The sequence below is a fragment of the Fukomys damarensis genome, unplaced genomic scaffold (assembly GCF_012274545.1).
Source record: "Fukomys damarensis isolate Sample0158 unplaced genomic scaffold, DMR_v1.0_HiC HiC_scaffold_17, whole genome shotgun sequence".
In the NCBI taxonomy this organism is placed as follows: domain Eukaryota; kingdom Metazoa; phylum Chordata; class Mammalia; order Rodentia; family Bathyergidae; genus Fukomys; species Fukomys damarensis.
This window is the reverse complement of record NW_022900929.1, coordinates 46,744,581-46,759,109: the sequence shown is the minus strand read 5'-3', so window position 1 is coordinate 46,759,109 and position 14,529 is coordinate 46,744,581. Positions and strand designations below refer to the sequence as shown.

The window sequence follows — 14,529 nt, the reverse complement described above, 5'->3', positions numbered from 1 at the left end:
GCTCGGCCCGGGCCCCGCCGCAGCCGGATCTGGCGCACTGCGCCCTCGAAGAGCTCCCGCGTGTTGTGGTGTAGCGCGGCCGACGTCTCTATGTGCTTGCAGCTCAGCGTCCCGGCCAGGTGGCGGCCTTCTGCAGGAAGGGAGTGGCTCAGGGTGGGACTGTGCAGATTCCCGGAGCGCAGTGGAAGGGGGCTGGGATTCAGAGCAAGAACTATGAGAGATCCTATGGTGGGAGGTGGAGGTGCGAGATGGAAGGTGCAAGGGGCCTTGGAGGGGAGGGGAAGGTAAACAAGAAGGGACTCCTAGGTGTGGGGTATTGGAACCCTGGCCCTAACCCTGGGAGCTAAATGCAAATGAGTTCGTACACCAATGAGGGCAAGACAACTTTGAGAAGAGGTGACCTGGAAGGGAGATAGCTCCCTGGAGATTGCAAGTATACACACCCTCCAGTGACACTTCCCGGGAGCGAGCCAGGTCACTCTTGTTGCCCACGAGGATGACAGGTAGGTCGTGATGAGGCCTCCCAGCCCGGAGCCGAAGTAAGGTCTCTGGAACTTTGGAGAAGCTTCGTCGATCGGTGACTGAGAAGACGATGAGAAAGGCGTCCCCCGTCTGAAGGCACTGGTCTGGCAGCCACCCCCCTGCTTCCCCCTGCAGAAGAGCAGAGAACCGTGGAATGTTAGGACTAAAGGAATAGGAGACCCTGTCTAGCACTGCATCTCAAAGGTGAGGAATTCAACTGAGGGAGGAGTCTTCTGCTTAGGACAGCAGAGTTAGTTAATGGCAGAATCTCCATATCCGGTGTGGGGGTCTTGGGGACATAGGATCCTAGATGAGATTAGCCATCCTATGCTTAAACTCTTGATTCAGAAAAGGATGCTTTCAAGAATACATAATTTGGCCTCTCGTTTCTACATAGCAATCTTATGTGCAAATGTTCAGAAGTGCTTTTTCCCTCCTTTCTGATTACTCCAGAGCCCTGAGCTTTTGACACACAGACACTTCCAGGCTGAAGAATTTATGGATGGGGTCAGTTTCTGAGTATCTGGCCTGGCTAGAAGCTGCAGGGCTTGTCAAATTCAGATCCTGACTTTCCCCTGGGTCAGAAGGTCCTGGAAAAAGTGGCTCTTTTGGCCATGGGCCATGTGATTACATACTGGTGTGGATCTTTGCTCTCAGGGATGGTACAAATGAAAGATCAAGTTCCAGTACGAGTTGAAACCAGAGTCTGGTGTCCCACTAGCCTGCAGCCAGACTGCCTTCTCCCAGGTCTCCCAGCCTCACCTGCTTGCAGCCACATCTTAGTCCTCACCTGTTCCCAGATGTCATAAACAACTAAAGTCACTTCCTCTTTATCCACCATGATGCGTCTCTCATAGGAGTCTTCTGTCGGGAAACAGAGGGAATAATGCCCATTAGGATGTTTCCCAGTACGAGACCTGGTAACCAGGAGTACCTCAGATCTCAGAACCAGGGAACCCCCTCCAGGGAGTCTGCTACAGAAAGCAGTGGAGAAGCTTCTCTTTGGTTCTGTCCTCCAGGGGGGCTGCTCAAGCCACGAGCATATTGGTCCCTGAGTTCACTCAGCCCCTGGAGGGCTTCCCCAAATACCTGCGTTCTCCGGTTCATGAGCACTGTCTCCCTGGAGACCACCAAAAGTGCCTGCTAGGGTGCTCTTGCCTACACCGCTCTCCCCCACTAGCATGACCTTGAAGACTCCATCCTTTGGGGTAGGGGCTGCCTCTCCTGAGCCCAAGGAATCAGAAGAGCCCGAAGATGAGGCCTGAGGCGGCCAGTCAAGTTCATCTACAGCCTGGGCCCGCCGAAGCTGGTGCTTGTAGGGTAGAGGCATACTGCCTCTTCGTCTGGGGGCTCCAGGGATAGGGGGTGGCCCGCTTCGGTCCAACCCTGCTAACAGTTTCTCTGGCTTCTTCAGAAGTATGGCATCTGCTTCTAGAGAGCAAAGAAAAGGAAGCCATGAGTGAAATTTGCCCAGCCATCTGCAGAGGGCCCAAGCCGGGCAGCTCCAGTGTCAGAGGCCCAGCCACACCCTGTTAACCATGACCTAGAAGAAACAGGAGCTTTGGCCCAACAGAAACCCCAGAAACCTGAACCATGAACCTCCAAGGAGCTGACATAATGGCTTCCCCATTGTGGCCCTAACCATAACCTATTCAAGACATGCCCCATGCAGGGGAGGTACCTGTGCACAGGCACACAACCCACTCGCACTTAACACTGTCACAGGCACACCCCAGGTTAGGCCTCTGGCCCTGGGGGTGGGGGATTCTCTCCCTCTACCTTGGGAGAGGAGGCCCTGCCTCCTGCTGTTTCTGCATTGACAACCCCTGGGCTGAGGAGGGGCCCAAGGGATGAGAAGCTGAAGCTGCTGCCCAGCTTCTGGGAAGTAGGTACTAGCAGCGCAAAAACTTTGTGGGGAGCTCACAGGCTCTGTAAAATGATTTGTGTGTTGTTCCTCGTAGGTGGATGGGTGTGTGAGAAGCTGCTTCCCCTAGTGCATGGTTGCGTGTGAGAATCTTTCTGCATCCCTGGCCATCCCTGAGTGAAAGAGATTATGATGTTCGGAAGAGGTAGAGGTGAGGAGAGATTGTGTGTGTGTGTGTGTGTGTGTGTGTGTGTGCCCTCGTGCGCGTGCGCCAGTGGGAGGGTGACAATGCATGGTCAGAGTAACCAGAGGAGGAACAACAGACACAACAAAGGGGATGGAGAGAGGCTGGAAATAGCCCAGGATCAATATCTGGCTGGCAGCCAGAGCCTCCAGGAGTCAGAAAAAATTTACAACAGGTCCCCAGGGTAGCCCCCTACTCGTGATTCCCGGGCTTGTGGGCTGCACCCTCCTTCCTCCGATTCCCTCCTGTCCATCCCAGCCTATTATAAATGAGGCTGACCTAGAGGCTATGTACCAATTTCTCACAGCCCCAGAGTGATGGGGGAGGGGACATTTAGGCAGCTCTCCCCCTCACCATAGCCCAGCCCCAGTGCTTAGGGGAGCAAGTCTTCTCTACTTCCTGACTGGCTTTTCCTCTTTTGCTGATGGAACCCCTAGTTCTGACCTTCCCACCAAAGCGTCAGCTCTTACTCCTTACGGTTTCGGCTGGAACCTGCTCAGGTTAGCTCTCACCTGGTGTGGGTGTCCCTGGTGGGGAGGCCTGGTGGCTGCCGGAGGGACAAAGTGCTGTGGTTTCTGTGTCCATATCCATGTCGGTGTCAGGGTCTGTGTGCATCTGTGCGTCTGGAGCGCAGCCCAGTAGCTCACAGCACCCGCTCCCTCACTCGGCAGCACTGTCAGCTTTTCCCTTTAAATACCACCCCCCATAAGCCCTCCCCCCAGACACCTGGGGGAAATGTCCCGCCCCCTGATGAAGTAACATATGCTAATGAGCAGTGATGTCAGCGGGATTCCCTCCTTCGGCCCCCTCCCTTCTTTTGTGTCATTTCCCTCTGGGAGCACACTCATTGCGGAGTCTGGCTAAAGCAGGACAGAACAAAGTCAGAGGGGCAGAAGAGACTGGCGTTCAGAGTGGGGTGTGGGGGCTCCGTGGGTAAGGGAGCTAAGAATGGCAGGAGGCAAAGTCCTGGGGAGGGCAGTCTTTTTCTTTGGGAGCCAGAACTATGCCTCATTTGCCTCTGTTTCCAACTCCCTATACCAGCACCACACGAGAGTGGGTGCTCAGTGGTGGAAAAGAGGGACATGAACATAAAGACCAAAAGCTGATCTGAAAGACAAAGAAAAATAGGCCAAAAGAGATGCAGGGGCAGCGGACAGCCACCTTACTGCCTCTCCATCCTGTCTCTGGGTCAAGAGCCACAAAAGTGCCCGTTTCCCAACCTGGCCCCACACAGGTGGGGACTCTCAGGAAGCTGCTTTGTTTGGGCAGCTTCATTTGCTACTTAGGACCTGGAGGGTACAAACCTCTGTGGGGACATCTTTACCTTCTCTTCCTATGAGGCCCACCCAGCCGGTATTAATGGAGCAAAAGAAATGGAGCAAAAGAAGCTGGCTTACAGCAAGATGTTTGGGTAGGCGGCTCCTTACTGCCCCCTTTTTGCCCAGTTCTTTTTGTCTTTGGGTGCCCACTCATTTTTATTGTTACAATACCTGGGGTTAAATGCAAAGCCTTTGTACTAAGCTGCATCTCCAGTCCCCTTTTAAAAATTTGAGTCAGGTTCTTACCAAATTTCTAAATTGCCTAGGCTGGGTTTAAACTTGTGAACCTCTGACTGCACCCACCCCAGAGTACTGAGATTACAGGTGTGGAACACCACACCCAGCTTAGGGTGCCACTCTTGTCTTCTTCTAGACACCCTCAAGTATCAAACGTACACTGATTTCTTCTTCCCTCTTTACCTTGTTTGCCAGGTGCTGTGCCAGGCACTTTTCTGCATTATTTCCTTTTCATGCCTCTGAGGCTCAGAGTGGTAGGTGGGTGACCTGTCCCTAAAGCAGTCCCGTGGAGGTCACCAGAATGCTCACCCAGACCTTTCCAAGGCCAGTTTGTTTTACACTTGAAAACTTGGCTGATTTCTGGGCTGGGGATTTAGCTTAGTGGTTCTGCTGCCTGCCTCATGAAGCGCAATAGACCTGAGTTCGATCCTGGGCATAAACACACACACACACACACACACACACACACACACACACACAAAGCTATGCTGCTTTCCTTGTCTTATATATTGTCTTTTATTGGAAACAGTCTATTTTGCCATCCTCAGACTATTCCAATGGAAGAGGCAAGTAGTACTCTTGGGAATAATGTGCAGTGACACTATCTGGAGGTGGGCTAAGGGAAGGATCTAGTCTAGAGGGAGCAGAAGGGACTCCTCAGCAGCTAAAATACTCATGTATTCATTAGATTTTTCAGTTTTTAAAAAAATTTTCAGTCCTTAATTACAGCCTATTTATTCTTATTTTATTCGCAATTTTTATGTGTCCGTGTGTGTTCCTGTAGTAATAGATCAGAAGCACATTTAGAGCAGCAAGTGAATCTTACAGTCTAGTAGCAAGGGAGGCAACTGTTTTTTCTTGTTTTATGGTGAAGATCCGACCTTGTGCTAGGCATGTGTGCTACCACTGAGATGAAACCCAAACGTCCTCCAACCCCAAAAGAAACATTTAAACAGGGTCTAAGGTCATGGTTTGAGGTAGCAGTGGCAAACCTATGGCACATGTGCCACAGCAGGCTGTTCATATCGAGACCTCCAGGGACTGGGGATTTAGCTCAGCGGTTCAGCGGCCTGCCTCGCAAGTGCAAGGACCTGAGTTCAATCCCCGGTACCACAAAAAAAAAAAAAAAAAAAAAAAAATCAAGACCTCCAAAAGGTTTGCCATCAGTGGTCTAAGGTCACTTTTAACTATGGACAAACAGCACTGTCTACCCCAACAGTTATAACCTCTGAAGACGTTGGTCTAGTGAAGCCATCGGTTTCTATGAATTATCCTCAGCTATTTAGAAAAACTTACATATTACATTGCAGATCTGCTGAAGATTAGTATAAATTATAGAATGATCTCCTTCCAGAATAAGCTTTTTCTGAAGTTTTGTTGTGCTGGGGATTAAACCCAGGGTCTTGCACAATCCAGGCAAGTGCTGTAGGATTGAGCTACATCCCTAAATTGTTTTATTTTAAATTTTATTTTGACACAGGATCTCAGTATGTAGTTCAGGCTGGTCTTGAACTCACTGTGTAGCCAAGACTGGCCTTGAATTCATGGCCATCCTCTTGCCTCAGCCTCCCAAGTGCTGGGATTACAGGCGTGTACTACTGCACTGGCAAGATCTTTGTATTTTGAGGCAGGATCTCACTAAGTTTCCCAGGCTGGACTCAAACTCAGTATTCTCTTGACTCAGTTTCCTCAGAAGTTGGGAACACAGGTATGAGACACTGTCCTGGTATATGGTTTGTATTATAAAGGAGCAATATCTATCTACCTGGAAAACTCATCTGAGTAGTCGGATTCATTTCTATACCAGGTAAGAATAATCAGCAGTTTGCCTCTTCACAGTCCCGTAACTGTGGCATTGCAAAGATAACCATCGTAAAAACAAACTTTATTCACTTAAAAAAAAAAAAAGAATAATCAGTGGCTGCAGACTTCAGCAAATTTTCTTTTCTTTTTTTCTTTTTCCAGTACTGGGGATTGAAACCAGCAAGTTTTCTACTCTGACTTTTGCCTCAATCAGTTCAGTCCTAGGCCACAGAAGCACGCTGGGTTTTTCTCTGAGCAACCTCTTCCCTCCTCCTGCTAGTAAGAGGGAGCTAAACATGGTCTTCCACTGAGCACTTGCCCATGAGCAGGCACCCTTTGGAATAGTGGGATAAAGATATCTGGAACCAGATCAAGCCAGGTCTGAGTCCTGAACCTAGGAAAGGGTTGAAAAAGCCCATAGCAGAGCTCTGTTGTGATCTTAACTACATATGGGAAAGGATCCAGCCCAGCAGGCACTCAGCTCAGGCCTTGGTGCGTCCATAGTTTAAGGTTGTATAGCTGGCAATCTCTTCCCCTTCCAGCAGGGCCTACAGCCTTGTTCAAGACAGTTTTGTACTTTAAGGACTGTTATCTCAGACTCAAATCCACAGCTTGATCCTCATCTGCTGAGAACCCCTACCTCACAAAGAGCCTTGCTGGGCCCTGAGACAAGGCACCTTGGAGAGTGGTGTCTATCTTTTGTTTGTTTTTGTTTTTTTGAGACAGGGTTTCACTATGTAGTTGAGACTGCTCTGGAACTCCCTGTGTAGCCCAGGCTGGTCTCGAACTCACAGTGATCCTCCTGCCTCAGCCTCCTGAGTGCTGGGATTACAGGCATGCGCCACCATGCCCTAACAGGACTTTGAGGTGCTTCATGCCGGAATTTGAATGTGGAATGTGCCAAGAGGCCCCTTGCTCTTGGCTCTATCAGGAGGTAAGACCTAGGGGGTTTAGATCATGGGGGAAAGGCCCTTAAAGGGAACCAGGGGACCCCAGTCTCTCTTCTTCATTTTGCATTAGGTGAATGGTTCTGCCATTCCTTGAATTCCTGCCATGATGTGGTGCCCTGTGCCTGGGTCAACAGTGTCTATCATGACCTGAAATCGCCAAAACTGACCAGAAAGAAACCTTCTTTTCTCTAAGTTGGATATCGCTATTACTTAGTGAGAAAAAGCTGAGTAACACCTTGTTTCTTTTTCCTTGGGCCTCATTGAAAGTAAACTTGTGTGCCCCCAATCCCCACCTCACTTGGACAGGACCCTTTATCTTAGCTTCCCTATGTGACCTGTTCAAGGGGGCTTATTCCCTCTCTCTACCCTGGACCACACCATGTCTGGCAAAGTAGTATTACTGCTTGTACCATGCAGAGTGTGCACCAAATGCCTAGAGAAAATTCTTTTAGGCCATTTAGCTATAAGCATAGACCTCCTTAGTAAGCATTGCCCTAAAGTCAATCCTCCATCATTCCTTTAGTACTCATCATCCCTTCAGTACTTTTATCTTCAATCTGTCCACTTTCAAGTTAGAAATACCCCTAGAAGAAAAAAGATCTGCAACAGGTCAAGGGATGAATATTATCAGTTTACAGAATTTTGAGATGGCTGTGGAGGAAGAGCCAGGCCAGGTGGTAGACAGAGGAGAAAATCAGCCCTTCCCGCTTCAGTTCTCAGGGAGCCTGACGCTGGCTGGATCCAAGGGCTGTTTGCACTGGGGAAAGAGGTCCTAAGGGAGGGAGATCTGTAAGCAGGAACAACGTTCTCCAGAGGCCCTTCCTCAATCTCTGGGGAACTCAGGGAGTGAAAGATCTTCCCTGAGCCAAGACGCCAGATCCCAAGGATGTGCATGGGCACACAACCCCTTTACTGCTTCTTCAGGCTCTTGCTCACTAGGAGAGAGGAAATTGTGTAATTACTGCTAGGGGTGAGGATGCTGACAGGGTGTAATCAATAGGCCCGCTCCGCCAGAGGGCTGGGGATTGGCTCTCCCCAAAGGCAGGGGAGGGGCTTGGTTCTGCTGGGGAATGCCTCAGCTTCTTTCCTGAGAGGTATGCTGTAAATCTTGGGCAGCTGCCGTCACTTTGCTTCCCAGAGACAAGGTTCCAATATTCAGCAGTCCTCCCTGGCTCTTTGGCTCTGGCCACTGCTTGTGTTGCCTTCTCTCAGGTCCAGAGTCTGGCCCTTATCTCTTTAATTTGCCTGCCCTGCTTAGAATTTTCATCTCTATACTAACTGCTGAGAGCATCTTTTCATTGTTTTTTTGAGACAGGTCTGTGTAGTTCATGCTGGCCCTGAACTTGAGTGATTCTCCTGCTTCAGTCTCCCAAATGCTGGGATTATAAGCATGCACCACTACACCTGGCTAAGAACATTTTTTAGAATTCAGCTTGAGCCCTCTTCCAGGAAGACTTCTAGGATTTGGTCAGGGTGATGCCAACCCTTTCACAACCTGAATGTTTGTGATTTGTTTTCCCTTCAACTACTCTTTGCATGTTTTGAGGGAGCTAGGCTGAGCGCTCATCTGCCTTGCACAGGACAGACTGTAAGTGCCTGGTGAGGGTGGAGGGCAGAAGTCACAGCTCCTGTGTTCCACCAGGGACAGGCTGCTCCTGTGATCTGTGCTCAGAGCGCACTTCATAAATGAGAGCCTTCCAAGCTGCAGAGGCCTGCTGGCTCCTGACTTCTGGCCTGGCACTGAATAGAAGCTTGGTGCTCGTTCCTGGTGTCCCTTATTGGAGGGCTGGGCCCCAGGCAGCAAGCAGAGGTGCAGAGTTGGTCCTGAGGGCTCCTTGAGTTTTCTTACCTTCTGAGTAACATAAAAATCAAGAGTAGGGTGGCTGGAGGATGAACAAAAAGAAGGCAGCAGATGGGGGGCTGAGCAAAGGCCCCTCTACAGGGAGGAACAAGATGAAATGAACATAGGCTGAGATGGTAGGAAGGCAGGGCTCATAGCTAATTTGCAAAACGTTAAAACTTATGATTCCTTTATTTTTTACTTTAATTTCCTGGGCAACAACCTAGCTACGGGACAGAGGTATTTGGTGTGTTCTTTTTGTGAACCAGGTCCTCTAGGGATGGAGGTTGGCAGAACCTCTGGCTCTGCCCAAATCCTCCCCTTGGACGCTGGTGGTTTCCAACCAATTGGCATTCTGGAGCTTAAGGCCACTTCTGGGTGGGGTTTGGCAAGGATGGAGTGTCCAGGCCTATGATACTTTAAGAACTGTACATTCTGGGTGGCCGTGGGATGAGGGAGGTGGAGCGACAGTGGTCTCTGGCTGTATAGAGGTCTCACTGAACCCTCCCCGCGTCTGCAGGACATCTAACTTCCAGCAGCTACACAGGTCAATGGGGAAGCTGAGCCAGCCTCTGGCAGGTCTGCCACTGTGTTAGAGCCTACAGGGGAACCAGGTCACCTCAGGAAAGCAGTGGCTCATCCTCTGCCTCAACCACCCAGACTTCTGGCTCAGCTAGTGGCATCAGCAGCACATCGTCCTCATCCTCTGGGGCCAAGACTGCTGTGTGGGGTCCAGGCGGGGTCCAGGTTGATCCTGGGGGCCACAAGCTGGGCAGGAGGTGGCCCCGCAGGGCCTGTACCACTCCAGACAACAGTGATGGCTCTGGAGGTGCTGAGGGCAGTGGCCCCTGGGTCTCAGGGACAGTTGGGAGGGCTGGAGTTGTATTGGCAGATGGGAGGGGGGACTTGATGGGTAGAGGGGGGGCTTGTTCCCCATCCTGCCCACCTACTGCCCCACCCTCACAGGCAGGACCTGTGCTGCCATCCAGACCCTCTAGGGGAGCAGAGGAAGGTGTGACCTGGGGCCTGGTCTCAGGGGCCCGAGCTGGAGGGTTGATTCGAGGAAGCAGGCCCCAGCGACGGAGACGGCGAACCAGGCGACGCACTGAGCGGCCCCGCTGGCGGCGGCGGCCACCTGAGGCACCCCCTGGAGTCATATCCTGGCGCAAGATCTGCAGCAGTGAACGCAGGTTGCCCAGCACTGAGTTCTGCAAGAACAGGAAGTGGAGAGATCAGAGTCAAAGGGCTGGATGGGTAAATGAAGGAGGTGCAGTGTGGGCTGCAGTGGGGCTGGAATGACTTACATCATTAGGATTCTCCGTAGGGAAGTCTTCCACAGGTGGGATGGCACCCTGGGCAATGAGCTGCCCATAGGAGGGGGGCGCCTGCTGTTGTACAATCTCGGCCTCCATCCGGGAGAGGGGTGCAAAAATGCTGGGAGAAACGGGGGCTGCTCAGTCACTGGTGGTTCCCAATCAGGGCAGCCTGCCCCACCCTGCGCAGGCCTCTCCCCATTACACCAGCCTAGGAGAGCTGGAGCTACGCTATGGCGTGCCTAAAGGTCACCTGATGTCCCCTCCTTCCTTGAGACTGCTCTCAGGGTTCAGACTTGGTCTTTCCAAGAGCTAGTCAAGGTGGGTGCCCGCATGTTCCCTGCAGCTGCATCAGCTGCACGGTTCCATCTTGCCTTCGGTCCCTACACTTCTACAGCCAGTCCACTTCCACTGACCTGTATTCCTGGGTGCGAATGGCATAGAGCTTGCAGGTACAGCCCAGGGCAATGACCAGCAGCAGGCCACACACTAGGCTGCCGATGACTGCAGCTGTGATGACCTTGCGGGGCAGGGCGTAGGAGCATTCCCACTCATCACTGCCGTCGGCACAGTCTGGCTGCCCATCGCACACCCATGTCTCGTAGACACATTTCTCATCTTGGCATCGGAAGTTGCCGGGTTGGCAGTGCCGGCAGCGTCTCTCATCTGCTCCATCGGCGCAGAACGTCTGGTAGTTGCAGCGGTCAGCAGGCAGGTAGCAGGCAGTGGCAGCAGGGGTGCCGGCAGCCCCGCAGGGGAAGTGTCCAGGTGGGCAGCTGGGGCAGTTTTCCTCATCTGTGCCGTCCGCACAATCCCACGAACCATCGCAGCGCTGCGCGTCACTGTAGCAGCGCTCCCCTAGGTTTTCACCAGCCCCCAGGCCAGAGCGCAAGCCACAGGGCCTGTCCCAAGGCAAGCAGTATCCCCGCACATGGTAGGTGGCATTGAATCCCCGACCACTGTTCTTAGCAGGTGTGTAGTAGGTCACAACAGCCTGGCCAGACAGAGTCTCCACAGTGACGGCTTTGCCATTGCTGAAGTGGGTTAGACTGCGTAGCAGCCGAGGGGTCTCGGGAGGCCCTGGGCCATCATACACATGCACTGCATCCCCAGCACCCAAGTCCAGGGTTGTGAAGCGCACTGCCAGGCGCCGGCCATCGTGGGGGTCCAGCAGCCACAGGCAGGACTGGGGGGACTGGGGGTAGGAGACTGAGGGTGGGTGTGAAAATCCAGGGGAGGAGAAAACACCGTAGAAGTCCTCCAAGGTGAGATTGCAGGATTGGGTGGGGCCGGGGGCAGGTGTCAGGCCAGAGAATGGGTCTGAGCTGCAACCTGCTTCATCAGAGCCATCACCGCAGGCATCAATCCCATCACAGCGCAGGCCGGCGGGTATACAGCGGTGGTTCAGGCACTGGAACTCTTCCTGCAGGCACATCAGCCAATCTGCAGGGGCACCAGAGAGGGGGACTGTGAGGCACCAGGGTCCTCGGTTTTCTCTCTTCCCTGGGGCTTCCAGTGTTTATTCTAATGGCCCCTCACACATTCCTGTCCAGCCTACCTTGGCTGTAGGAGAGCAGGAAACCCTGGCCCATGGGTGCTCTGGCCCCAGCATAGCTGTAGGTGATGGTGACGTTGCCCCCTGGCAGCTGCAGAGGGCTGGCAGGTGCCTCACACAGGGAGATCAGTGGCTGAAGAGGAGAGTGCAGGAGTAAACGCTCTGAGCCACAAGCCAGGTGCAGTTTCTGGAACCTACAGAGGTAGAGGAGAGCAGAACATGAGATGTTCTAAATGCCTTCTGTTTCTTCCAGCTAGAGGCACCAGGATCCTCCTAACCCAAGAAGCACAAAGAACAGCTAATCCATGACTTAGCAAGCTGGGCATGGAGCTGTAACCCCAGCATGCTGGGAGGCTGAGGCAGGATGACTGCAAGTTCAAGCCCAGTTAGTGACTTAGCAAGACCCTGTCCCAAAATAAAATAACTAAAAATGGCTGGGGATGTAGCTAGTAGGAAGGCCCCAGGTTCTATCCCCAGTATTCCCAGTACTGTCCCCCCAATGGAAAACTCAGCCAAATGTAAACAATGGAGGCAGTCCTGACAGAGGCCCATGGCACCACAAGATCATAAGCTATATCCTACGGCCCTTTGGAATAACTGTCTTGTGTTCTGGGCTTAAGTTAAGAAGTTTTACTAAAAAAAACAAAAGTTTTATTGCAGCATTGTCACCCAACTATGGCCCCATAATATAACTATTACTAGACAGTTCAATTAACCGGAGCCCCTGGAGCCAGATGAATGAGACTGACACCCTCATGGCATGCAGCTCCCTCTGCCGCAACAGCCTCTCTCTAGACTTTCTCCCTTTTTGGGTAAATTCATATCAAGTGGGGCCAGGGGTTTAGTTCAGTGGCACCATGCCTGCCTCGAAAGCACAAGGTCCTCTGATTTCCCTTATATGTACCCCCCCAAAAAATCATAGCAAGTGAACTGTATGAAGCAAATAGCCAGGTATTTACCATAGACCCCCCCACCCCATCCCGTGACCTCAGGTCAGAGAAGCCCAGGGAGACATGGAATATTTAACAGATATGGGGGTAGCTGGAGATGCAGCTCTGTGGTAGAGCACTTGCCTATCATGTGTGACATCCTGGATTGAATTCCAGCACCACAGAAAGAAAAATAACCAAGCCCCCCCCCAAAAAAAAACCAACAAAAACCAAAACCAAAACCAAAACCTGAAGCTTAGGAAGGTTCTAAGATGATTAAGAGTAATTCTGAATCTCTGGCACAGATGCAAACAGATTGAAGAACTCCTCAGAATACTATCTGAGGCCAAGGCTATTTCCGAAGTGACCACAGTCCTTTGGAGATGCCCAGGACTCAAACTAGATGGCCACTTCTGCCAGGTGTGGTGGTATACACCTGTAATCTTACACTCAAGAGGTTGAGGCAGGAGAATTTCATGTTCCAGGGCAGATGGACTACCTGATACCCTAAAAAAAAAAAAGAATAAAAAGAAAAAGCCAGATGTGATGGTGCACAGCTGTAATCTCAGAACTTTGGGAAGCTGAGGCAGGAGGACTGACAGTTTGAGCCCACCTTGGGTAACTTCTTAACTAGCAAGATTCTGTCTTAAAATAAAAAAAAATAAAGAGCTAAGGATTTAGCTTAGTGTGAAGACTATGAATTCAATCCCCTGGAGGAAAAAAAAGTCCATCTCAGTCCAGCTTTTAGGCAGACTAGGCCAAATAAAATTCTCTTTTCCTGTTGGCAGGAATGGAAAGGGCACCAAGAAGTGATTCCTGAAGACATCCACAGTGGACCCAGAAGGGGCAGGGGAAAGGAACCGGCTCATGCCTTGCTTCTCACCTGACTGTCACAGTCTGCTCCTTGCTGCCCAGGATGACCCAGGAACAGTTGGCAGGGAAGCTGCGGCTTTCCCGGCCCAGGGGTCTCTGTAAGGTTCCCTGCACTTCCAAAAGCAGTGCTGGGGGGTTCACACAAGCTGGAGGGAGGAAGGTGGGGACACTGGTAGAGAACCCTTTAACATTCCACCCCTCCTCAGGCCCCTGGCCTCCGAGGGCATGGTGCTCTTCAAGAGGGAGCAGGACCCAGCCCCCAGCCCAGTGACCTCTCTCCTCCTTTCCACACTTTTCATAGCTTCACCCTATTAACACCATAAACAATGCTCAGGTCAGTTTATGCCAGCCCCTAGGCATGGGAGCAGGAAACAGCCTCTCCTCTCCTGGAGACTATATTCTAGCTAGGGACACTGAGCAGGGATATTCCACGGAAAAAATGAAATGGTACCTAATCAGGTGAGGGTCCACAATCTACCTTGGTTTCCCTATCTATAAAATCAAAGCTAAATAGTCTTCACACTAAAACCACAGTAGATCAGTCCTCATCCCCAAGCCCCAGGTAGAACCACAGGGAATCCCTCTGCTCACCAGGATTTGAGAAAATGGTCCGGTCTGGATGGGGCAGAGCGCCTCCTAGAGGGACAGCGAGAAAGGGCAGGAGAGTTAAATCTAAAGTAAAGTTTTCTTCACCTGAACTCTAGGAGACTTCCGGGTAGCTTCAGGGAAGGTGCAGAGGCGCTGGGGACTGCAGTGTGTGACCAGGAAGTGAGACCCGCCGGCAGGCCCTGTGGGGTTACTAGGGCGATTTGGAGACGCCTGACAGAGGACCAGGACGAGCAGAGCAGCCCTGCGCAGGGGTTGGGGCGGAGGCCAGCGCTGGGGCCGACAGCAGGCTGAGGGGCTTGGGTAGGCAGGGCGGGGCGACGGGTCGCAAAGCAGGGTACTGGACCGGCCAGCCCAGTGGCAGCATTGGGGGCTGCTCCCCGGGTGGGTGGTCCGGTCTCGGTTCTTACCAAGGAGGAGGAGCTGGAGGATGGCAGCCAGCATCCCGAGGCGTCCGGAGGCGCAGGGCGAGTC

General features: G+C 52.0%; 2 protein-coding genes across 2 annotated transcripts in view; both read right to left on the bottom strand.

The window, feature by feature from the left end:
- Window positions 1-3,759, bottom strand: part of Rem2 (RRAD and GEM like GTPase 2) — a 4,941-nt gene extending 1,182 nt beyond the window's left edge. The window contains exons 1-5 of the mRNA XM_033765070.1: window positions 3,143-3,759; window positions 1,612-1,953; window positions 1,313-1,386; window positions 444-651; window positions 1-130 (exon numbers count right to left, since the gene is read on the bottom strand). Coding sequence (XP_033620961.1) covers window positions 1-130; window positions 444-651; window positions 1,313-1,386; window positions 1,612-1,953; window positions 3,143-3,245 — 857 coding nt within the window. The 5' untranslated portion in view covers window positions 3,246-3,759. The remainder of the gene's footprint in view (window positions 131-443; window positions 652-1,312; window positions 1,387-1,611; window positions 1,954-3,142) is intronic.
- Window positions 3,760-9,350: 5,591 nt separating this feature from the next.
- On the bottom strand, window positions 9,351-14,523 carry Lrp10 (LDL receptor related protein 10). The gene is made up of 7 exons (XM_010637799.2): window positions 14,466-14,523; window positions 14,041-14,085; window positions 13,460-13,595; window positions 11,651-11,841; window positions 10,509-11,535; window positions 10,084-10,213; window positions 9,351-9,987 (listed from the first exon to the last, which is right to left on the bottom strand). Exons 1-7 carry the CDS (start codon window positions 14,497-14,499, stop codon window positions 9,400-9,402), a joined length of 2,151 nt encoding a protein of 716 aa, XP_010636101.1. The 5' UTR covers window positions 14,500-14,523; the 3' UTR covers window positions 9,351-9,399.
- Window positions 14,524-14,529: the final 6 nt, after the last annotated feature.